The sequence below is a fragment of the Crocuta crocuta genome, unplaced genomic scaffold (genome assembly GCF_008692635.1).
Source record: "Crocuta crocuta isolate KB4526 unplaced genomic scaffold, BGI_CrCroc_1.0 scaffold448, whole genome shotgun sequence".
NCBI classification, from domain to species: Eukaryota; Metazoa; Chordata; class Mammalia; order Carnivora; family Hyaenidae; genus Crocuta; species Crocuta crocuta.
In genome coordinates, this window is record NW_027532411.1 from 3,103,983 (window position 1) to 3,129,336 (window position 25,354).

At 39.8% G+C, this 25,354-nt stretch overlaps 1 protein-coding gene across 3 annotated transcripts in view; it reads right to left on the minus strand.

Annotated features, from left to right (window-relative positions):
* Nucleotides 1–25,354, minus strand: part of SAMD12 (sterile alpha motif domain containing 12) — a 383,850-nt gene that overhangs the window by 209,265 nt on the left and 149,231 nt on the right. For all 3 annotated transcript variants that reach the window (XM_077778942.1, XM_077778939.1, XM_077778940.1), the window contains exon 3: nucleotides 6,436–6,565. In XM_077778942.1, coding sequence (XP_077635068.1) covers nucleotides 6,436–6,565 — 130 coding nt within the window. The remainder of the gene's footprint in view (nucleotides 1–6,435; nucleotides 6,566–25,354) is intronic.

A 25,354-nucleotide genomic window follows, 5' to 3' on the forward strand; every position in this document is an offset into this window, starting at 1 on the left:
CTCTTCCTAGTCTCTTGTGGAAGGACTTCCTGGATGAACAGTCCTGGATCCTCTCCTGCCTTCTGTTTGGTGCCTTTGGAAGCAGGAACTGGGCTTGATCAGCCACATGCAATGTTCTTTCCTCTCCTGTGACCTGCGTGCCTCATGTAATCTGCTTTCTGCTATGTGGCAAAAGGGGCATGGTCATGCCTGAGAGGGCAAGGCCTATTTTTACTTGTTTATTATTTTAGAGAAAGAGTATGCACATCTGAGAGGGGGAGAGGGAGAGGGGGAGGGCGAGAGAGGGAGGGGGAGAGGGAGAGGGAGAGAGATCACAAGCAGGCTCCATGATCAGTGTGGAGCCTGATACAGGGCTTAATCCCATGATCCTGGGATCATGACCTGAGCCGAAATTAAGAGTTGGATGCTCAACCGACTGAGGCACCTAGGCACCCCCAAAATGCCTAATTTAGAGGGAAAATGGTCTGAACAAACCAATTTGTCTGAAGACCCAAACGACATTCTCCAAAAAGCTTTATCTGGAATGAAGCTGATATTCTGGTCTCCAAGTACATTTTTCATTTAAAGGAGTAATGTTTTATCGACCTCATAAAACCTGGGATGACATCTAACCCCTTTCCCAACATTTAGAAGTCTGTTATCCGAAATCATTAGACAACCAGATTCAGCACCCTTGGTTTAGGAATTCTGAAGAGTGAAAGGTGATGTTAGTAAGCTTTCTCCATCAAAAGGGGTTAAAAACAATATATGTTGTTATTGGAAAATTAGCTTTTGGGAAATTTCAGCCTTGATGTCAGAAGCTTCACTATGCAGATCTCTGCTCCTTGAGATTCAATAAAAAATGTAGAGCAGTTCATGCAAAAAGAGATACATAACAAAATACAAAGACATAGAGAAGTAAAACACAATATCCTGAGGGAAAACAGTAACAAGAAAATGTACAGATGAGGCACTGTCTGTAGTTAAATACGCCCACACTTTATGTGGCTATACTGGATTCTAATAAGTAGTGTACTCAGAGGTATGTCACATAAAGTAACTATGCCTCTTCTTTTGATACTTGTTAACTACACACCCCATTGGTCTAACTTTGATACTTGTTAACTACACACCCCACGGGTAACTCTAACCATAGTAAAGAGGAGGAAGACAAACAGCAGAAGGTAAAGGGTGAAACAGAGAAATCAGCACAGAAGGGCACAATGTTAGCAAACTCACAGAACCACAGGCCAGAGGTCTGAAAGAGATAGAGGTTTCCCTTCTGTTCAACAGCATAGGCAGAAGTGCCAAATTTCAGGGTGCTACATCTCAGCAGAATACTTTGAAGAGGAGAAAGAAAGAGGTACGGGGGCGGGTGGTTGAAAGCACAAAAAGAACCAGAAATATTCATTTATGTTGCAGGAGACCATTGGGAAGTACAAATCAATACTGACCACTTGCGGGGGATATTCATACGATAAGTATTTATTCCTGCAGACATCTGGACATCTGAGGAATTCCCACTGCTGTGCCACAAAGCAGACTCCACGGAGACCTTTTACACATTCAAAATAGCTTTTAAAGATATTTTATATTCTGGGGAACTCTAAGGGCTTCACCCATAAAAAATAAGTCTTTCAAGTTGGCAGGGGAAAGAACCCTTTCCAGATGGAGAACTTGATGCTGAAGGAGGTAAACTCACTTCAGCAGCCACGGGAACAACACAAGGCACAGCCAGGGGCTGAAATCGCCTCAAACCTGAAAATATTCTTAACTGTGCATAAAAGAGAATCTGAAAGTTGCCTGTGAGCTTACACCTGGCCCCAGTAGAGCTTCCTCATCAGCATTCCAAGCTGGCCTCAGAAAGCTGGAGAGAGGATCTTGCAAGCACAGGAAAATAGACAAATTTCTTCCCTTCAAGCCTAATCTGATGATTTAAATCTATCCATCCTAATGTCTCTCAGGTGTTCTAACCATCTTATGCCTTTTAAGAGTGCTTCTGCAGGGAGGTAACACTAGTAACTTTTCCTCTGATTAAACGCATCTGCCGCAAAATAGCAGGTGCCTTCTGGACACAATGAGATTCTCAGAAATTCCAGCAGGAAACTTGCAAAAGGTTTTGAATGCTCCTATGTTGAAACGCATTTTAACTTTTCTTAGATTTTGGAGGAAAAGGGGAGAATGTTTGTGTAGAATTCAATGTCCTTCACACAAAAGGCATAAAAAATACTAATAGAGTGGACTTGTTGCCTAAAACATAAAAAATGAATTAAGCCACCAATGTTAAAACAGAGGAATTTTCAAAAAAGGTTAAAATCAGTACTCTCATAAAATACAAAATGAACACATGTTTAAGATTTTTTTTTTATCTCATTAGTGAAGAAGCCAGGAAGATATTATAACCAGGAGAAAGATATTACGGAGAAGAATCCAAAAAGCAAACACATGCAGATCTGGGAGAGTAAAATGAAGGTGCCGATGGCAGGCAAAAGTCACTTTTTCCACAGCGGCTAGGAAAGCCAGCTGAACCTCTACGGGACAGAATTTACACATCCACAACAAAGGTTATTTTGTATTGCTGTCACCTATCTACAACTTACCGAGTTGTAAAAACAGCTCCATGGAATTAGACAGCCCCAAATGGTGTGCTATTGACGAGGTATAGTTTTTCACAGAAGCCCAATTTTTTTCCCTGCACAGACCACTGACCGTCTTATTTATTTCTGCATTCCCCAAACCTGGCACAAAGTCGGCGCTCCATAAATACCTGCAAATGGATAAATGTCTACTATGTATCAGGCGTTAAGCCAGGCCCTTCGCGAGCATCGTGCCATTTAATCCTCCTGACAACTCTTTAAAATATCTATTCTCATTTCACTGATGAACAACTAACTTGTGTAATGTGTATAGCTATCGCTTGTCAAAGGCTGGGGGTGGAAGACAAGTGGCGAGGATCAGACTCGGGTCTGTGAAAGCCCTTTTTTCTTTCTCCTGTTTAATAGAGGTCCTTTTTCTTTGCCATCACTGCACTATCTGCCTCTAAATTTAGGGACTGCTTACATGTTACACTGGTGTAACACACCTGCTTGATGAGCATGCTACTAGAGACCCACACTAAGAAAAAGCAAATGAACAGCAACACTTAGGAGGATCTAGGCATAAATAAGAGGCGCCTGAGCATTTTTGTTGCAGCCTTGCAGATAAGCACAGGATATTTACCAGCCTAGACTAACCCACTCGCATCCCCAACATGACCCCCACCCCCCACGTTGCTCATTTCCCAACTTTCAGGATAATAAAGATAGATGAGTTCAACACCGTTTACGTGTGTTCTTTGTTTTCCCAGAAATCAGAACAGCACTTGGAGAACAGCTGCAGCTAACATTCAGCACGTGCTTCCCACTAACTCCTCTCACAGCAACACTAGGACGAGGCAGGTCCTGGTACCGCCCCCTTTTTGCAGATAAAGCTGAAGGGCACCACTGACCTTCACAAGAGCCCACAGCAAAGCTGCAGCTCTGGGCTTCGACCCAGCACCTGTCACCACCGCTGGCTCTCACCCTCAGCAGCCCACTGGTTTTCGGGGGCTGGTGATGTTTGCTCTAGCAGTTACCATAGGTCTTAGTTTTTCACAGACCTCTTTGCCTGTGAGAAACTGCTTATCACAGCCTAGTCTCCAAAGGTACGGAGATCGCCGCAGCTTCCAGCATCGCAGGGCTGGTCACTGCGGGCCAGCTGCATCCCCGTTTATTATCTGACCACTTGGTGCTTGCGATCACTCAGGTATTTCACAATCACCTTTGGAGAGGCAAGGCCCAGAGAACAGGGGAAGAGCCTGGCTTTCTGGTCCCTCACAGTTGACTGTCAAAAAGATGTGGGCCAAATGTTAATGTAAAATCATTCTCTCTGTTCCCTAAGCCCCCAATAATTTTCTGCTTTCCTTTCTTGCTGAAAATAGGCTGCCCTTGGATTGAAGAGTATGCTTTTAGACACCTCCAGATGAGTCTTGACATGAATAATAGCAAAATGCTGGCATTTAGAAGGTGTTAAGAAATGGCCAACTTAGTGGTTTTCTTAATATTATTTCATTTAATCTCCACAACAACTCTTGGGGACAGGTACTATTATCATCTTTATTTTGGAGATGATGAGGGAGGTTAAATAACTCAACCAGCGAAAGCAGCTTGCCCAGGATTCTAAGAAAGTTGTGATTTACCAGTATCAGTAGCATTTCATGGAGACCAAATGTGCCACCAGAAGCAATATGACAGGTGTTGGAAACACGTATCGCATGCCCCCACCCTCTTTCTTCATGTCACTTAGCAGAAAGCCTTGGGAAGTGGTACCATTGACTCTGAAGCACTGAGGCGTGAGACCTTTACTTCTAAGGGATGTTAAGCTCCTCCTCAACAAACCATTATAAATGCCTACCCTTCCCTCAAGGGTATTGCATAATTCCGGCCCATAATAAGAGATAACACTTCTTTAAACTAAGATCATGAAAAAGGCTTTGCCATTACTCTATCACACAGGCATTAAGAAACATTAAGCACACATTACGGGACGAGGTGACCATAATCAGCCAAATGGTTACTAAGTGATTGATTTACTTAAGGGGTGGAAAAACTGGCTCTGAATGGGATTTTTTATATTGTTAAGGAAGGGCCTAAGGGAAAAAAAATTAGATGCTTGGAATCTAAGTTCTGACATGCCTTCAGAACTTCAGGAATTTCATCTAAAAAGCCATTATTCAGGGTGCCTAGGTGGCTCAGTCACTTAAGTGTCCGACTTCAGCTCAGGTCATGATCTCACAGTTCATGGGTTCAAGCCCCGTGTCAGGCTCTGGGCTGAACACTTGCTCGGAGGCTCAGAACCTGGAGCCTGCTTGGGATTCTGTGTCTTCTTCTGTCTCTGCCCCTCCCCCTACTCACGTTCTGTCTCACTCTGTCTCTCAAAAATAAGTAAATGTAAAAAAAAAAAATTAAAAAGCCATTATTCTAGTTGCAGGTCAGAGGAAGCAAAGTGAATTAAGTACAATTTTAACACTTCACTCTGTTAAGTACTGAGCCTAAGCTACACTTGGGTGTGTTCCATAAATATTAAAACATTACCAATCAGGTTAGAAGGAATATCTAGGATAATCTAGTTTAGCATTTGAAAATATTCTTTAGTGGCACCTGGGTAGTTGAATCCGTTAAGCATCTGCCTTTGGCTCAGCTCATGATCTCACGGTTTGTGAGTTTGCACCCCACACTGGACTCTGTGCTGACAGCTCAGAGCTTAAGCCTGCTTTGGATCCTGTGTTTCCCTCTCTCTCTGCCCTCCCCCACTTGCGCTCTCTCAAAAATAAACATTAAAAAAAGAAAAAGAAAAAACGTTCCTTAGTATTAGAACCCTTTTTTCCAAACGAAGTTTTTTGTATAATTCAAACATGTAAAACAGACACAAAGGGAGCTGGTTTAGTTGACACACCCATCTTGACCCAAAGTGTACCCTCTGTTCCCTTGGCAAACTTTAGCGTACCCAAGGGCTCCACGGAACACAGTTTGAAAACCACCCAGTTTGCAAAGAGGCTTGGCATCCACAGTGCTGGGCTACTCAAGATCAAGTCACTTTCCCACTAGAGGACAGTTTTCTCTTAGAAAAGGAAAGAATCTGGACTAGAATCAGGACTTCTCAACACGCTTTCCCTTTGAAGCACAGTTTTGGTGCACAGAGTATGTTTTTCCGTCCCATCTTTCACCAGTGTTTGCAACAAAGGAGGGAAGAGGGGAGGGATGCTGCCCGTATTCACACAGACCTTCAGGGTGGGAGGGCAGCTGCAGTTTGGAGCAGATCCCCTTATCCTGAGGGGCTCCCATGGTGGGCCCCATCGGCTTCTTCTCACTCACCCTGTTCTCCAATTCAGAGACAAGATCCTAAGGGCTTTTACAGTTCATTATACTGTCATAGTTTCTGCTTCCAAGTGCCTCTTGACCTCCAAATATAATAGTCAGAGCCCCTTGATGTAAATGGAATCTTCATTTGTGCTTTGAAGATATTCATCTCAGGGGCAGTAAGTTAGTATTATCATATTCACCTCAAAATTTTCCTGTTTAGAAATCTTTCCTGCTTAGAACACCTAATACTGATCCTGTAAACCCAGCTAATTTGAAAGACTTCATTTCTTTTCTCTAGGATGGGTACCTATTTCCTCTAGAGTCCCTCACCCAGGCCCTCCACTTGACTCCCACATACTTGTACTAGACACTGAGAATCCATGCTTCTCTAGAACTTCTTATGCTTATTCAGTAGCATAGCTTGCATGGAGCTGGAATCCATCCTCCTTTCAAAGTAAGCAAACCCATGCTAGAAAATTTCAGTAGGGAGACGCAGTTCATTGTAAGGGTATGGGAAAGGCCACTGTGATGGGGAGAGAAAGAGGGAGTAAAACATTTTGGATGCCGCATACTTTACCAGTTATGTCATGCTGTTTGAATGACTCACTGTAGATCTGATACTGATTCGGACAATGTTTCTTCAACCACTTGCACACATCCTGCTGAGTCCACAGAGCTACTGGTTTTGACAGCTTCACCGTGGCCGACTATAAATGAAGAAGGAAAAGGTCTGTTAACGTCAGCCCCATGTCTAGAAAGGCACTATACTATTAGAAGTCCTGGAGCGTGTGGTCAAGGCTGCAGGCTGGAATCCCTGAAGATAAATATCTGGCTCTTTTTCTCCTGACGTCTCTAGACCTTTTCCACACCCATGAAAACCAGAAGAAAAGGTGTAGATGGAGAAGGCCATGAAAATTATACTCATTCTCAAGTTATCATCTCTACAGGAAAAAATCCCCAGGAAGTAGTGTTTTCTGACAAACACTCCAACAGTAAGACAATGCTGTTGCTAAGCATTTAAATCAATTTTAGGGGTGAAATCGCTGCCCCCAAGTGGCCTTTCTTTGTATTCCACCCAAAGTGTCCATTTTTTGCTACCCTCTGAGATCTCTAGGGTCTAGTGCAATACTAGCCCTGGCAGGTGCTAATAATTATTTTAGGGACGAACATTATTAGATTTAGATACCTACATGCTAAAGAGTGCATGTTTGGCCTGGAAGTGGTCCTGTAAAGTCTAGGAATTAGTTAGTTATGCCACAGCAGGGAAGCAAAAAGTCAATTCCGCTAGCATGTGGAGAATGGTAATAAGAAAATGGGGTGGGTAAACCTAATGTAGAAGCGAACTAATCAAGGCCTTTTATTGCTCAATGGATCGTTCAGGAAGGGGTTTATGAAACAAAATGAAATGAAACAAAGGTGTTAGGACCCAGCCTTTGACAGGTAACAGGTCACAAATTCATTCATTCTTTAATGTGCATTAGCTCTGCGCTGGATCCTGTCTTCTTCATGGATCCTAAGAACTTAGCTGAAGCAAGATGAAAGCTTAGCTATTTATAATTCTGTATCATTTGGTATCAGAGTTTGTCAACAATGTAGGATTGTAATATAGAAAATTCTTTAAAGGATTTAGGGCAGCACCTGGACCTGGCCTTAAATATTACTGACCTTCTCACTAGGGATCATTCACTTTTACTTCTCTTTCAGTCTTTCAGATTACGGCAAGAAGAGAGCCTCAATTTTGTAGGACTGTGATTTAATAACTTTCAAACACCTGCTAACATTTTTGACAAAGAGGGCTCACCTCAGCCTCATAACCTTCATTGGAAAGCAACATACTAACAACTGTTCAATTTTATTTTGATTATATTTAAGGTTACTTTTGTATTATAGCAAATAAATTAAGGCAAAAAATCAATTTTATTTTCAGTAGTAATATCTACTTTGCTTTTATTTTTAGTTTATTTATTTTGGGGGGGGGAGGGAGGGAGAGAGGGAGAGAGGGAGAGAGGAAGAGAGAGAATGAATCTGAAGCAGGCTCCAGGCTCTGAGTTGTGAGTACAGAGACTAATGTAGGGTTCAAACCCATGATCTGTGAGATCATGACCTGAGCTAAAGTTGGATGCTCAACTGACTGAGTCATCCAGGCACTCCTAGCTTGCTTTTAAAACAAATTTGAGTTTAAAAACAGTTGGTCAATTAAAAAAATGAAGGCAAGAGTGATACTTATAATAAAAGAAGTCACCTGCATGTGATTCACATTTGTGAAATATAGTGCTCAGGCATTTTTTTCTATCAGTATATTTCCAACAGGATTCTTTGGTCATGACTTACAAAATTATCATGAACAATATTTTTTACTTTATGCTAGTTTACTTTGATAATTTTTTCACTCTTATTATGGTAGATTGTATTTCTCAGGGATGATTTTATTCATGTACATATATACACACACATATACATATATCTGCTTTTCATTCATTGTACTTGATATCCCTACACTGATATTTGGGGTTGATGTTCCTTCTCCTTAAATTTCGGCAAGGTCTGTAATGGTCCTGGCCAATGGAGCACAGTGGAATTGATGCTATCTATGTGACTTCCAAGGCAAGGTCACAAAAAGATACAACTATTGCCTAGCTTATCCTCTTCGGCACTCAGGTTTGGAACCCAACCACATGCTATGGGGAGGCTCAGACCATGTGAAGAGACCATGTGTAGAAATTTTGGCCAATCCCCCAACTGATGTTTCAGCTGACAGCCAGCACCAACCATCAGACAAATGAGTCAAAAAGTTGCAGATGGTTCTAGCCATCAGTTTTCAAATCTTCCAGCTGAGGCTCCCAGACACCAGGCTGCAGAGCAAGCCATCCCTGCTGTGCCGAGTCAATTCCTGACTCATAATCTATGAGCATCACAAACTCTTGTCTTTCATCACAAAGTTCAGGATACCATGTTCTGTAAGGCTAGTAACAATTAGAATACCACGTTAAATGCTTGGTGAGGATAGATCTGTTATAACTATGCTTTCAGAATGCCTTGTGCATTTAATAGATGCTATACAGCCAGGATTAAAAAAAAAAAAAGTGAACGGATTAATGAAATGAACCCAGCAATGAATTTCACACGTAGCCTTTTGCTGCTTTCTACCCACTGTGTCTTGCTGCCATGTGGCTTCTCGTCAAACGTGTCAGCCTCTTCCCTCTACCTCATATTCCTGAGTCACAGGCTGCCAGCCATGGTCCCTTGAAGCTCTGTATGCACCCGTATCAACTGTTATAATTTTGATGAGCGACAAGGGCCTCTGGGTGGATGGTGCAAATGAGTGAACGTTTTGTTGTTTAGTTTCTTATTTTTTTGCTCATCATTCCCGGTTTTTCTTTCCATGATTAGGAAACTAGAATTTTGGCTCTTTTAGCTAGAAATGCACTTACCATCGTGTTTTACAAGTCAGCACCTCTGAATCTGGCTCCTTCCTGCTCTAAAAATTTTTTCTTCAGATTAACTGAATGAGTTCATAGCTGACACATCATTACCCTGAAACCCTTTACAAGTTTCCTGCAAGTAAAGCTAATCAAGTGTTTTGAAACCTCCTATAAGCCAATCATAGATGGCTGTAAATTAGGAAGGAAAAGAGAAGTGGGTGAAGTTGCTTATATATCGATATACTAAATTTTCTGGAAGATCATCTTTAACTTGCTCATTTCTTAGGAAACAGATGGCCCTTGGCATGAAATTAAGCCTCCTCAACTGGGCTTCAGGTCGAGATTAACCCATACATGCCAAGTGAACTCAGGATGCCTCCTCATCAGCCCCCCAATATGCTTTTGTTACAAAGTTTCCCTTTGTCATAAATTCAGGTGTTCTGAGGCTAACATGCAAGGAGGTGCCTTGCATTTCCTTCAGAATATCCTCTTACTAAACAGTAACTTGGTATCACTTGCTTGGACAACAATAAACTCAATGATTTAGGCATAGATTCTTAAGACTGCTGGAACCTACAGGGAGCTGCCTCCATATAAACTGGCATAAATAAAATGGGGAGGAATAAACATGCCTATCATTGGGCAATTGCTGGTCTCTTCTTAATCAGTAGTGATAAAAGTACTGGCCCCATTAGCCGATTCTTAGCCTTAGCTTCATTATGAAACTGTTATTAGTTTGCCACATATTAACTGGTTAAGAGCTAGAAGGACTCCACTTCCCCAGATATCCCAGGGCTTATGGATTCTCAGAGCCGACTTTTTCTGCTTGAACTGCTCTTTGCGCAGCACCCGAGTGAACTTCAGTCACCTCTCCTTCTATCAGGATGGCCCCATCCCAGGTAGCAATCAAGTTTTGGGAGTGAATGCCATAACCTGACCCATTTAAAGAGATTAAACTTCCATGTGTCCTTTGGAACAACAATGAGCATATGTTAAACCCATATCAATCTAACAATCACATTGTCCCACTGGGAGGTGCTGAGTTGTCAAACTTAACAGCTCCATAGTGTTATTTCAGCCGCCCTCCTTTGCTCTGCTCTACTCAAAGCTCTCTTTACATGCAACTCCAGCCCCAAATTTTCTGATGTGCTGTGTTTCCCCCGCCCCACCACCGGTGGAAGCCAAATTGTTCACAAAACAAATCAATATTTCATATTTATTAGAAATAGTAAACTAATAAAAAAAAAAAAACAAACCTATCCTGCCTGCCCAAAGGCAAACATTTAAAAAAACATTTGCCCTAGTTCCCTTTCTCTTGGCTCAGGTCTACCATACCATTCTCAAGGATTTATAACCCTGGAGATGATTTTAGTTTGTTTTGTTGCCCTGAAAGGAGCCAGAGGCAGTTTGTTATCTTAACCCCAAGCACTGTGACACCAAACAGAATTCCAGGCATTTCCTCTCTGAATTGGTCCTGACCTTTTCGTAGAGATGCTGAAAGTGCACTTCAGACACTTTTCAGAGCCTGTTTTACAAGGAGGTCTCACTTGATGCAAAAGACACATCCCTGAGGGAAAATCTGTTTGCAAATTACTTTTGGCAAATGATTCCTTACCTTTATTCAACAATCTCAGTTATGTTCTACAGTCAGTTCTGATTTGTATTAAAATGGAGAAAACTCTTCAGTTTTAAGTTCTTTAAGGTAAACTGGAAGCTTTTCTAAGTTATAAAATAATTAAACGCTTTAAAGAAGCTTAATATTAAAAGAACATATTACAAAATGCTTTTCAAGTTAAATTTTACTTTGTCATTTGATTATCCCTTATTTGTTTTGCAATATAAAGTCTCTTTATGAGGTTTTGATTTATAAGAGAACACTACAATCTAAAGCTTCCAATGGTAGTAAAAACTCAACTAGGTAAGCTTACAGAAGGCTGAGTGGGCCGACAGGGGAAAAAGCAGAGAATGCGTAGATTGCTTATATGTACTGGCAGGTTGGAGTGAGTGTTGTGTCCAAATATCAGCAAGTGGTAAACACATCTGCAGCATCTCATTATAAACAGGTGTTTGCAAGCTCTCAACATTGCCTCTTCCCTTACCATCCTGCAGTGTGTTTCCTTTAGATCCTGGTCTTCTCTTTCATTGGTTTAACCAGTGCATAATCTTACTCAAGACCAGAAAAAGGAATGAGAACAGTGGAGGAGGGGAAGGACAAACACACACACAACAAGCCTTTTACGTCTCCCCTAATAGCTTTTGAAGCTCATTCACCCCCAATGGATGGCTGGGCTAGTTCACAGAATCCCTGTCTTTGAATGAATTGATTTTCAAGTACTAATAATGCCCTCTTCTGTCACCTTAACTCTTTCATACAAGGAGGTGGTTAGAAAGTTTTAATGGTTCTCTCTTCTGTCCTGTACTGTTCACAGTGTGGCTTCTGAACTCCACTTGGTCATTTTCCTAGGTTTAAATGAAAATATGATGAATGAACCTCTTAAATTTCATGCCCCTCAATGAGAAGACATCTCACTGCTACAAGTTTACAGGCAAAAGTAAAATCTCTTAGATGAATGCAAGATAAATTTATGTAGTGTATTTCCCATTTTTCTGTCTTTACCCATTGCTTTAACATCACCTCAATCATTCCATGCTTCTTCATTAGTGGTGTTCATCTTTTCTAAGCAGTTAGTGTCTCTCAGTAGCATTACTGGGTAAGCAATTTTAGGAATTTTTCCAAGTAAACACAGTGGCATTATTAGTTAGTTTCTTCAACTGTTCTTCACATGGTATCTGTTTTAGACCTTTCAATGTCCAGTCTCTTCCACAGGGCATGGTAGCTTGTTAACATTTCCTTCAAAAGGCAGTATGTTAAAAGAATTGACTACAAAAGAACAAAACAAAAAAACCCCCATAGTATTAAGACCCAAATTTACCTACCTTCCTTTCTTTCTTTTGCAAAGTCACATCATTGGCTTACACTGAACCTAGAGGAAATCTATAGTTTTGGGGCGCCTGGGTGGCTCTTGGTTAAGTGTCTGACTTCAGCTCAGGTAATGATTTCATGATTTGTGGATTCGAGCCCAGCGTCAGGCTCTGTGCTGACAGCTAGCTCAGAGCCTGGAGCCTGTCTTTGGATTCCGTGTCTTCCTCTCTCCCTGCTCATGCTGTCTCTATCTCTCAAAAATAAATAAAATATTAAAAATTTTTTTAAAAAGGAAATCTATAGTTTTGAGTCTTCTTCAAATTAACTTCTGTCAAAGTAGGGGTTCTTCTTTCTTGAAAGTAGATTTTTAAGAACTTCAACTTTATTTTGCAGGTTTCAATGCATAGCCAGGAATCCTTATTAACCAGCATATTGGTTATTCTCCCATATTTGCACCATCCATGTAGACACAAGCCCTTTGAGGTACCCAAAAGCTTTTAAGAATATGTAATAGGATCCTGGGATTAAAAGTTTGAGAACCACTGTTCAAAGACATCATTAGTGTCATTAAAATAAAAAATTTGGCCTGATATAATTTGTCCCTTAATTTGCCCATACGGAATTTTAGCGATGGCCTTTTTCATTCCTAAATGCTCAGAACCACGGTCTCACAGAAACTGAAATTTTGGAGGACTCTACATAGCCAGTAGGTTTAAGTTGAAATCTAAAGCAAGAGCCTAATCCCCTTTAAGACATCTAAAATGGTGGTTAGGAAACCAGGACTATGAAATATATCAAGGTATACATGTGTGTTAACTACTTGGATAAAGATCAATGTTAATCCCCTAATAGAAAATAATTACTATTCTCTTTTTTAGAGCTATATGAAATTTGGAAAAGTAGTGATCTAAGTTCCAGATTCTCCCTGAAAATTTGCAGCCTCAGCAAATGCATCCTGTGTAAAGGACTATTCCACTGCTAAAAAGCTCTAATAGGTTAAAGTGTTATTTTGTATTGGGGTGCCCGGCTCAGTTGGTGAAGTATGCGATTCTTGATCTCAGGGTTGTGAGTTTGAGTCCTATGTTGGGTATAGAAATTACTTAAAAATAAAGTCTTCAAAATTGTTTTTTTGTATTGAAGTCAAAGTTAGGCTTCTATGATCTGTCTCACTGACTGTGAATCCTGTCTTTGCAGTAATGCAAGACAAATCTTACCCCCCAATGCACTGATTTCCATTTCACACATTGTACTGGTATTCTCCTCTGAGTCTCATGCTTTATTATTATTTTTTTAACCATGGTATTTGTTGATGAATCCGAAATTATATCTCCAGCCCAGTCTTCTCTCCCCAAACTAAGAAATCATATATACCATCCATGACCTCACAGTTCCATTTGTAGATCTAGTAAACATTTCAAATTCATCAGGTCCAAAACTGACCTCCTTCCTGTCTTTCCTCTCAAAACGACACTTCTCACCTCCTCTAAGAGAAACTTTATAGACTTCTCTTTCTCTTATATTCTACACTGAATCTATTGGCAAAACCTAACCAGTCTACCTTTAACTATATCCATACCCCAATCTCCTTTCATCACCAACACTGACTGCTAGAATCTTGATCAAAAACACGATCATGTCACACCTAGCCTACTTCATCTAGGCAAGATGCACTAACAGGTCATTCTATTTTTCTCTTATTTTAAATATTTGAAATGGCTTACAAAGCTTCAAGCCATCTGGCGACCCAGTATCTCTGGTGGCCACCCTTACTGCCTTTCCTTGTTACATACTGTTCCCGTTATCGTAGCCTTGTTACTGCTGCTCACAAATGCCAACTATCCTCACTTCATATCTTGCCTGAGAGGCTCCTCTCCCAGACACTGACAATGCTAACTCCCTCATTTCTTTTAAACCTTTGCTCAAGTTCTACCTCCTCAGCAAATCCTACCCCAATCTTCCTATTTAAAAATGCAAGCCTCTTCCCTCTGGCACTTCTGATACTTATTACCCTGCTCCAGTGTTTCCTTCTCAAGAGCAAGCATCATCTACCGTACTACATATTTTGCTTATTTTGTCTATTATCATCCTATCTGTCTCTTCCCACCAGCCTGCCATCTGCACAAAGACTAGGATCTTTTTATTTCACTAGGAGTCCCAAACTTTAGAACGGTACCTGGCACACAGCAGACACTCAATAATTATTTGTTGAACGAATGAAGAACTGTCTGGTCCGTCATCATATATCACAGCTCCTATATCCTTGAGTGTCAGAAAAATGATTCAAGTCCCAGCTGTGCTCTTGACATTCCCAGGTTAGAACTACAACAGCCTTTTCTCCAATTAGATTTCCCTTACACTGAGTCAAATATTCAGAGACATTCTAGCACTATAATTCTTAGCAAGACAGCTCACATTTCTGATTCTCGATTTTTCTTTTCCGATTGACACGGAGACTGATGTAATGAAACAAGCTTGGCATTTGGAATCACGCAGACCTAGACTGAAAGCTAGCTCTGGCATTCACTAGCATGGTGACCTTGGGCAGGTCACTGAACCTTTCTAAACATGTCCGTCAGAACACAGAAAATAAAATGTAGCTTGTCATTTGTGGAGATAAGAAATAGTTAATCCAAAGCACTTTAAGAGTGCCTGTCACATACTATGAGTTCAGGAAAGTATATCTTCCAATCTCTTGCATGTTGGTGATCTGCTGTCTGCTGGAATTCCCAATCCTCACTGGGGAAGCAGCAATTCAGTACAGCAGACACAGGTGATCCCTGGAGTCCAGCTGATGTGAACTGAGTTGCAGGCATTGGGAGGTGGTAGTAAGATTAGTGAAAAAGACAGCTGAAGGAAAGGAGAAGTATTAAAAAGCACCAGTAAAAACGGCATGACTAGCAACAAGAAGTGAGAAAACGTAGAAAAAAAGAAGAAATCTGGAAAGGCAAAGATGCCAAATTAGAAGAGTCAAAGGGGTGCTCCCCTTACTCAAACCTGCTTTGCTGCAACCAACAAGAATCACCTCATGTTTTCCCATGGTAAGTTGTGCCATTGGTTTCCCTGACACTTAGAATCAGCTCTTCCCTGTCTCCAGAGACAGTCATGCACAACATGCCCCAATCTCATGCCAAAGATACTGTCTGGACTCCCCAGGCACCCGATGAAACTATTTATAAAGGCACACCAGCCAGGTGCATATACTCGACTGCTCACCAGCTGTGAGGTGGATGCCTGCATGTCCTGCTGGTGAAGATCTTCCGGCTTCCAAATGCACGCTACTGGGTATAAGATTTTCTAACATGAAAACCTCATGGAGGAGGTAAACAGATATGCACAGGCAGTCAGTAGGAAACAAGATGTCTGTGGCCTCCTGGATGGCTCTGTTCATCAAGGCCTACTCTTCCTGTAGGCCCAGACTGTGGTGCTTGTCAAGAGAAGTATGGACGGAGAGGATCACATCATACTTGGTGTCTGCTCTACCTTCGTACAGCAGAAAAGCCCATGACTCGTCTGCCCAAATGGGTAAACCCTGTGAGAGATGCTGTGTTGAAAGGTACAAAGACATACATATTCTCTGAGCAGGCACCTTATGAGCAAACCCCTGTGTGGATGTTGGATGAGTGAAAGCATGCTAAAGCAAAAATGAAAACAAATATGAACCAGAAAAATGGTTATGATTTCATATTTTTATGACAATTCCTTTGGAATAACAATGGGGTGGATTGAAAAAAAAATGTGCTAAGTACAAAATGACTCTCTGGTACACCTGGAGGTCTATTAGGCACAAGGTGTCATGTTTCTCCCTGTGTGACTCTGGGGGTGGGGATGAAAAGGGAGCAGTGTGACCTGCTCTGATCTAAAGAACAAGGCAGAGGTGATGATGGGCCAGGTCTGAAAGGAGTTCTCAGGAGGTCTTTTGGGCTTGTGCACTCTTTCTTGTTGCTCTAAAATCGTTGTAAGAACATGCCTGATCGAGTCTGACCATTTCAGGCTTGGAAACATGACTGAAGAGCTTATTAATGTCGTTCCAGACAGAACATTACATGCAATTTTGTAACATAGCATATAGGAAGAATTGTTCTAAGCAGTTTAGAGAAACCATCTTTAATCATTTCAACAACCTACAAAGTAGTTATTACTTTCAACTGACAGAAGACCAGGCTTAGGAAGTTGAAGTAACTCATGTGAGGTCACACTGCTAGTGAACTTCAGAGCTTCATTCAGTCCAGGTCTCCAATAATCCCAAAGTCTATGCTTATTCCATGACATCACTCTAGCTTGATCAACATGCAAGAAAAAATGAGGCTCATGAGGTAACTCTGGCTTCATGGTCATAAGGGGGAAAAAGACATGAGCTACCTTATTGAAGTTCCTAGTGCTAGTTTGCTTCCTAACTGAATCAATTAAGATCAATCTGTCAAAATCAATCCTGCCTTTGTCCTAACCTGGGTATGCCTAGGGTAGAGCTGGGATCAACACCAGTCATCTGTCCCTTAGACCAGGGTTCTTTCCACTCTCTTCATTATGGGAAGCAGCACATTTTCTGTTTTGTACAGAAGGCAGGACTAAACATAGTCTCTCAATTACATCTCCAGCAAAACGGGAGCAGAAACTCTGTCCATCTTACAAAGCTGTTGAAAAGGTAAAATGAAAATCAAAAGGCAAAGCAATGTTTTGGATGATTTTACAGAAAAGAGAGGGCTGATGGCTCTTAGGAAGTTGGGGCCACCATACTGTTGGCACTCAGAGAAAACAAAGGCACTTAGAAAATACTGTCTCAGTTGTATTTAACAGGGCAGGGTGGGGACTCTGGGGTTCGGAGAGCCTAAAAACTCTAGACTGTTACGGTAGAAGTCAGTCTGTGCAGTTTCCAGTAGTAGTATGCTTGGGTTTTAAAAGTAAGCCTACATAAATGGCAGCTACTCTCCAGTTCCACGTGAATTTTTGGTGGCAAAACAATTCGTCCCTATGTTCAACTCAGCCAAATAACAGTTCAGTGGGGGTTCTTACGTACTGAAAGTCTGTAACCTCCAAAATATATATGTTGAAGCCCTAACCCCCTGATGTAACTGTATTTGGAGACTAGGTCCTTATGAAAGTAATGAAGGTTAAATGAGGTCACAAAGTGGGGCCTTGACTCCATTAGACTGGCGTCCTTTTACAAGGAGAGACACAAGAGGGCTCTCACTCCATCATGTGAGCATATGGCAAGAAGGCCCCTATCTGTAAGCCAGGAAGAGATCACTCACTAGAATTTGACCATATTCTAGCCTGAGCTTGAAATTCCAGCCTCCAAAACTTTGACAAAATACATTTCTGTTGTTTAAGACCCCTAGTTTATGGTATTTTATTATGTCAGCCCAAGCCAATACAGGGCCAAACTCTGGTTCAGAGAAACTGGTCAACTTGCAAAATAGTCTGACAATCTACAATTGACAGAATGTGGAAAATTTTACTACATTCATTTAATGAAGAAGAGGGAAAAATGGAGGGGAGATAAATTATATGACAACAGAAAAAATTTTTAATACATTTGCATTTACTTTTCAAATACTTTAATGCAATTAAAAGAAACCTTAACCTAGGCTTAATCTCCTTAAAACAATTACATATTTATAAACTGTTTTCCTAGAATCCACGTCTCTGCACATGTCTTTATGGCCACATGCCCCTTGGAACCAAAACATTCTGTATCCTTATTTAACAATTTAAATAATTTTTATGCTTCTATAATCATCCTGTCTATTCCTAATCTTCTGCTATCAAAGAAAGCATGCACAGGGTTTAAGAAAATAATTAAAACAAAAGGATGTAGAATGAAAAACACCACTCTCTTGTCCCATTTTTTCTCATTGGAAACTATTATTTCTTCAAAATAGCATCCACATTATGATCAAACTCAAATCTGCCCCTTTTCTCCAACCCTAGCTGTACATGATGGTTTCTCTTCTCAGTCTCCTTAATTGATCAAACTAGGAGAATTAATGATCTTTGGATACTATTAAGAGAATGAGTAGGAGTTGACACATACATGCTAGGTTCCTCTTCCTCTTGCTCTGCTGTCAGGATGATTTTAGTTAACTGGTTATTTTTCGACCCTTAATATATTTAAATCTGTATGATTTTTCCAAATAAGAACTCCTCTTTGTTTTCATTCTTCTTTTGTAATCGTTCATCTCCTTCCATGTCCCATTTTCTGTCATCTGCACTATTTTTATATTGTCAAGGATAACAGCATATATTTTATATATCGGATCTGCCATGTTATATGGATTGATTCAAAGTTAAACAATCAATAAGTAGCATTTACTATATCGTGACTATGTAAAAGTACTGTTCAGATGCTGGGTCAATTATTCTGGCTCCCATTATTTTTTTCTTGTATAACATCCTCAGCTGTCCAATGTCATATCTATTCAGAATCTCAAAGAAGTTGACTAAGACAAAAATTAAATAGACTTTATTTTCTTATATTCCATCAATTGCTTCAATTCACACCACAATTTAGTTTGCTTTCCCTCCATGTCATTCATACCTTTCTTCTATATTAGAGGTCAGTAAACTATGGCTCCAAGGACCAAATCCAGTCCAATGTGTATATTTATGTGGTCCACAGACTAATAATGGTTTTTATATTTTTAAATAACTGAAAAATCAAAAGAATAATATTTTATAATGCATAAAAATCACATGCCACTCAAACTGCAGTGTTCATAAAGTTTCACTGGAACACAGCCTTGCTCATTTGCTTTTATGCTGCAAAGCCTAAGTGAAGGATTGTGACTGAGACCAAACAGCTGCTCACAAAACAGAAAATATTTACTTATCTGGTTCTTTAGAGAAAAAGTTTGCCTACCCCTCTTTCATGTGGTTGAACATTTTTCTCAATTTCATCTGCCAAATCATCTACTAAATTGTAAAATTTCAAAATTGCATTTTAATTTCCAGGGGAGGTCTTGTTCTCTGAGGTGTTCCTTTATCAAAGCATCTGAGGATTTTTTTCCCAGTAGATGCAATATTGTTTTGAATTGCTTTGAGGACTAATTAATGTTTTTTAAAAGGAAGGTTGGTATTTCTCAAATGTTCTCGATGCGCCTATTTGATTTTATCTGTAAGTTAAATATCTAGTTTATAGACTTGTCAATTAAAAAAAGATTAGTCAATAGAGACCAGACTTGGATTTCTTGTGCATCGAACTGGGCTTGCTGCCCGAGTGGCCGATTACTCAGAATGCTTGGCAAATGTCACAACGAAGAGGACATCACTCTGGAGAGCTGATAAACAAATATGCTCCAATTCAACCTAGACATTCAAAACTTTTAAGAAACAGACTTTTTTTTCCTGATGCATAATCATCTGGCCAGTGGGCTTTGTTGCTACAGGCAGAAGGCAAGGCAAAGACTCATTGACATTTCTTTACTTGCTCCCTATTTTATTTAAAAAAATGTTTTGTTTTGAGAGAAAGAGAGAGAGAGAGAGAGAGAACATGCACACATGCATGCAGGGGAGGGACAGAAAGAGAGGGAGAGAGAGAGAATCCCCAGCAGGTACCACACTGTCAGTGCAGAGCCTAATGCAGGGCTTGAACTCATGAACTATGAGATCATGACCCGAGCTGAAGTCAAACATTTAACTGACTGAGCCAACCAGGTGCTTGGATCCCCATTTAATATCCTGTTTCTCACTCCTGTCTCCAAGTCTAGAGCCTCTTTAAGATTTTATCTTCAAATCTATTGGTGTTTCCTCTTCTATTCTCATTGTTACTACCTTCTATGTTTGTATTTCTTGACCACTTTCAAATGGTGTTCAGCTGAGATGAGGAAATAGACACCTGTGTTGTTTGTTGTCTTTTATGTGCAATGTCATTTATTTTTTAAATTGTTACCGTGATATATTTTATCCATACAAAAGAATATTTCCATACAAAAGAATACTTCCATACACATGCCCATACGTATATTCCACTGAAAAGCTAACGTCTTATTCATTCATTAGGAGACATTTATGTTGTTTCCAGTTTTTTGGGACTAGTTTGAAAACCTTAACCTTCCTGTCCCCACTTCTGCCTCCAGGGACTGTCTCATTTCATGTCTCTGTTCTCTTCACAGAAACACATCTTGAAAGAATTGTCTGAGGTCATCTGTTTCAGCCTGTGCAATGTTCCTCTAGTCGGGCTTCCCTCCCTGTTCTTCGCCAAGCATGGTCCTGCCACAGCCACTGAACCATCATAGCTGCTAATTCGGATATCACTTCTTCCAACATCACCCTTCCCTTCACGTGGCCCCTTAGTAACTTCTGACACAAGGAGACACTTTGTTCTTGAAGTGCTTTCTCTTCAATTCCATGTATCTCACTCTAATGGTTTTCTTTCTTCCTCATTAGCTACCTATTTGTTGCCAGCCTCTTCCCCTCTGATCAAACCCTAAACAGTGTGCTTTGGGTTTTGGCCCTGGTACCCTTTCTACTCTCTGTATTCTCTCCTGTGGTAACTTCAAGTCCCATTGGCTTTAGGTCCCGTCAGTAAGTCAATGATGCTCAAATTCATACCTCTCCTTCAATAGATCTCTGTAACTCGACTCATTTTTGCAAGCTGCCTACCTGTTAGTATACTCAGACATCCAATAGGACTTTCAAACATAACATGTTCCAAGACAGAATTTGTGATTTCCCTCAATTCTGTTCTTCCACAGGTGTCTCCACAGCTTGGTAGATACTGACCAAAAGCCCCATAATCCTTTCACCCTTAGCTTTTGCTCACCCCATTCCTAAAACACAAATACATCCAGTCCATATAATACATACAGGACTGCGGTCTGCAAGGAAAAGGTGTCCAGTATCTACACACTGATCTCTCCCTTTACCACTTCCAATCCAGTACAAAAAGCAACCATTTCTCACTGAGACTCTCAATACCAGCAATACTCTCCTGACCAAATCCCCAACTTCAATGCTTGCCACCTATAATCTACTATCTGTACCTTCAGAGTAAACTTTTAAACATGTAGGAATCATTGGGTCCTTTACGGTCTCCTTTTTCCACTTATAATAAAGTCCAAATTCCATCCTCCAGTCTGTAAGGCCCTTTCTTCATATGTCTCCGACTCTTCTTTGCTTGGTTTTAATGTTCCAAGACAAAGACGTGGAGCCTATCTTACTTTAGCACAAGTAATGAATGAAAGCTAGGTCTTCTCTCACACGTCCTCATGACTAGTTGGGCTTGTCACTCACATCTCCGTTTAAATGTCATTTCCTCAGGGCTATCTTTCCTTAGCATAAGATAGTAATGGTTGCCCATGATGTTTTTAACACCTTAAAGCCTTATTATTATCTGATAGTTTTACATTTACTTATTTATTACAATATTCCCTATAACTAGCACCTAGATACAAAATAACTATTCTTTAATGAATGAACCATAAAGCGAATATAGTAAATCTCCATTGTCTGGACGGATTTCTTGATGAGATGAATTTATATAAAATGCTAGAAGATGACAGAATCATTTTTCACCTATGTTTTTCATAGCTTAAAAAAATTCTTTCTTTCATAGCTTTAAAAATATCCTTCAGAGTCACAGCAACATTCAGTGGGAGGTACAGAGCTTCTCCCATGTATTTCTGTCCCAAACACGGTCTCCCTCATTATCGATACAACAAATGTACCTCTCTGGTGGGGAATAAGTGATTCCCCACACGGACACATCATTATTACCCAAAGTTCATAGTTTATGTTAGGGTTCACACTTCATATTGCACGTTCTAACAATTTGGACAAATGCATATGACAGGTATCCACTATTATAGTATCATAAAGAGAAATTTCACTGCCATAAAAATCTTCTATGCTCAGGCAATTTATCCATCCCTCCTCTCTAACCCCTGAGAACCATTGATATTTTTACTGTCTGCATAATTTTGCCTTTTCCAGAAGGTCATACGGTTAGAATTATACAGTATGCAGCCTTTTCAGATTGGCTTCTTTCACTTAGTGATATGCATTTAAGTTTCCTCCATGTCTTTTCCTGGCTTGATAGCTCATTTCTTTTTAGTGCTGAATGATATTCCATTGCCACAGTTTATTACTTTTTAATTTTACTTTATTATTTTTCTTTGAGTACAGTTGACACAATGTTAGTTTCAAGTGTACAACATAGTGATTGGACAAATTTATACATTACGCTGAGCTCACAAGTGTAGCTACCATCCATCCTGATACCTTGCTATTATAATATCATTGGCTATATTCCTTAGCTGGGCCTTTTATTCCTGTGCCTTATTCACTGCATAGCTGGAAGTCTGTATCCCCTTTTTCCCTTCATCCATTTTCTCCATCCCCTCTCCCTTGAGCAACCATCAGTTTGGTCTCTGTATTTATAGGTTTAATTCTGCTTTTTGGTTTATTCCTGTTTTTTAGATTCCACTTATCAGTGAAATCATATGGAATTTGTCTTTCTCAGGTTGACTTACTTCACTTACAATACTACCCTCTCGGTCCATTCATGTTCTCTCAAATGGAATGATCTCATCCTTTATTATGGCTGTGCAATAATATTCCATTTTGTATGTATACCACATCTTCCTTATCCATTCGCCTACTGATGGACATTTAGGTTGCTTCCACATTTTGGCTATTGTAAATAATGCTGCAATAAACACTTCATTTTCTTTGGATAAATATCCAATAGTGGAATTACTGAATCATACGGTATTTCTATTTTTAATTTTTTGAGGAACCTCCATAATGTTTTCCATAGTGGCTATACCAATTTACATTCTTACCAACAGTGCACAATGGTTCCTTTTCCTCCACACCCTTCCTAAAACTTGTTATTTCTGTCTTTTTTATTTTAGCCATTCTAACAGGTGTAAGGTGATCTCTCATTGTGGTTTTGATTTGCACTTCCCTGATGATAAGTGATGTTGAGCATCTTTTAACACATCTGTGGGCCATCAATAGGTAATGGAAAAAATGTCTCTTCAGGTCCTCTGTGCATTTTTTAACCGGACTCTTCAGTGTTTTTGTTGTTGTTGTGTTTGTTTGTTTTTGCCGAGGTGGACTTGTGGAAGTTCTTTATATTTTTAGAATACTAACCCCCAATCAGATATATCATTTGCAAATTATCTTCTCCCATTCACTAGATTGTCTTTTTGTTTTGTTGACGGTTTCCATTGCTGTGCAAAAGCTTTTTATTTTCATACAGTCCCAAAAGCTTATTTTTGCTTTTCTTTTCCTTGCCTTAGGAAACATATCTAGAAAATGTTGATATGGCAGATGTTAGAGAAATTAGTGCCTGTATTCTCTTCTAGAATTTTTATGGTACCACAGTTTTTAAAAATCCATTACCTCCTAAAGGGCATATTGGTTGCTTCCAAGTTTTGGCAATTATTAATAGAGCTACTAGAAACATCCATGTGCACGTTTCTGCGTGGAAAGAAGTTTTCAATTCCTTTGGGAAAATACTAACAACGGTGATTACTGGATTATATGGTAAAAGTATTTTATGTTTCTAAGAAACTATCCAACTGTCTTCCATAGTAGCTGTACCACTTTGCATTCCATGATTAATGAATGAAAGTTCCTGTTGCTCCACATTCTCACCAGTCTTTGGTATGATCAGTGTTCAGATTTTTGGCCATTTGAATGTTGTCTCAATTTTTATTTTCCTGATGGTATGTGGAACATCCTCTCATATGCTTATTTGCCATCTGTGTATCTCCTTTACTGAGATATCTGTCCATGTCTTTGTTCCAACTTTTGATAGGGTTGTTTTCCTATTGTTGAGTTTTAACAGTTCCCTGTATATTTTGAATAATGGTCCTTTATTAGGTATTTGTTTTGCAAATATTTTTTCCCAGGTATGGCTTGCCTTCATTCTGTTGACAGTGTATTTCACACAGCAGAAAATTTTTTAATGTTTTTTATTTATTTCTGAGAGAGAGACAGACAGACAGACAGTGTCAGCAGGGGAGGGTCAGAGAGAGGGAGACACAGAATCTGAAACAGGCTCCAGGCTCTGAGCTGTCAGCACAGAGCCCAAGGTGGGGCTCGAACCCATGAACCGTGAGATCATGACCTGAGCCAAAGCCGGACGTGTAACTGACTGAGCCATCCAGGTGCCCCCCCACCCCCACAGCAGAAATTTTTAATTTTAATGAAATGTAGCTTGTCCATTACTGCTCACATGGATCATGTATTTAGCATGTCCTATCTAAAGTCACTGGCAAATCCAAGATCATCTGGCTTTTCTCTTGTTAACTTCTAGGAATTTTATGATTTTGAATTCACATTTAGGTTTGGGATCCATTTTGAGTTATTTTTTGTGAAGGATGTAACATTTAAGTTTAGACTCTTTTTTTTTTTTTTGCATATGGATGCCCAGATGTTCTGGCACAATTTGTTGAATAGACTACCTTTTCTCCATTCTATTGCTCTTGCTTCTTTGTCCATGGTCAGTTAATTTTATTCATATAGTATTATTTCTGGACTCACCATTCTGTTTCACTGATCTTTTGTCTATTCTTTCGCCAGTACCACTCTATCTTGATTACTAAAGCTTTATAGTAAGTCTTGGATTAGGATAGGGTCAGTCCTCCAACTTTATTGTTCATCAATACTGCATTATCTATTCTGGGTCTTCTTCCTCTCTATACAAACTATAAAATTTGTTTGCCAATATCCACTAAACAACCTGCTGCGATTTTGATTTGGCATTGCACTGAATACATATATATCAAAGTTGGAAAGAACATCTTGACAATATCAAGTCTTCCTACGTATGAACATAGAATATCTCTCTGCTTACTAAGTCTTCTTTGATTTCTTGATCAGAGTTTTATAGTTTTCCTCATATAGATCTTCAAGATATTTTGTTAGCTTTAACCTAAGCATTTCATTTTGAGGGTGCTAATATAAATAGTATATAGTGTTTTTAATTTCATACTCCACTTGTTTATTGTTGGTATATAGGAAACTGATTGACTTTTGCATATTAATCTTATATCCTGCAACCTTGTTATAATGTTTTACTAGTCCCAGAAAATTTTGACGGGTCAATTATTTTGATTTTCTACATCGTTTTGACTCATGATATCTGCCAATAAAAACAGCATTTCTTCCTTTTAATCTGCATCCTTTTAATTTCCTTTTCTTAT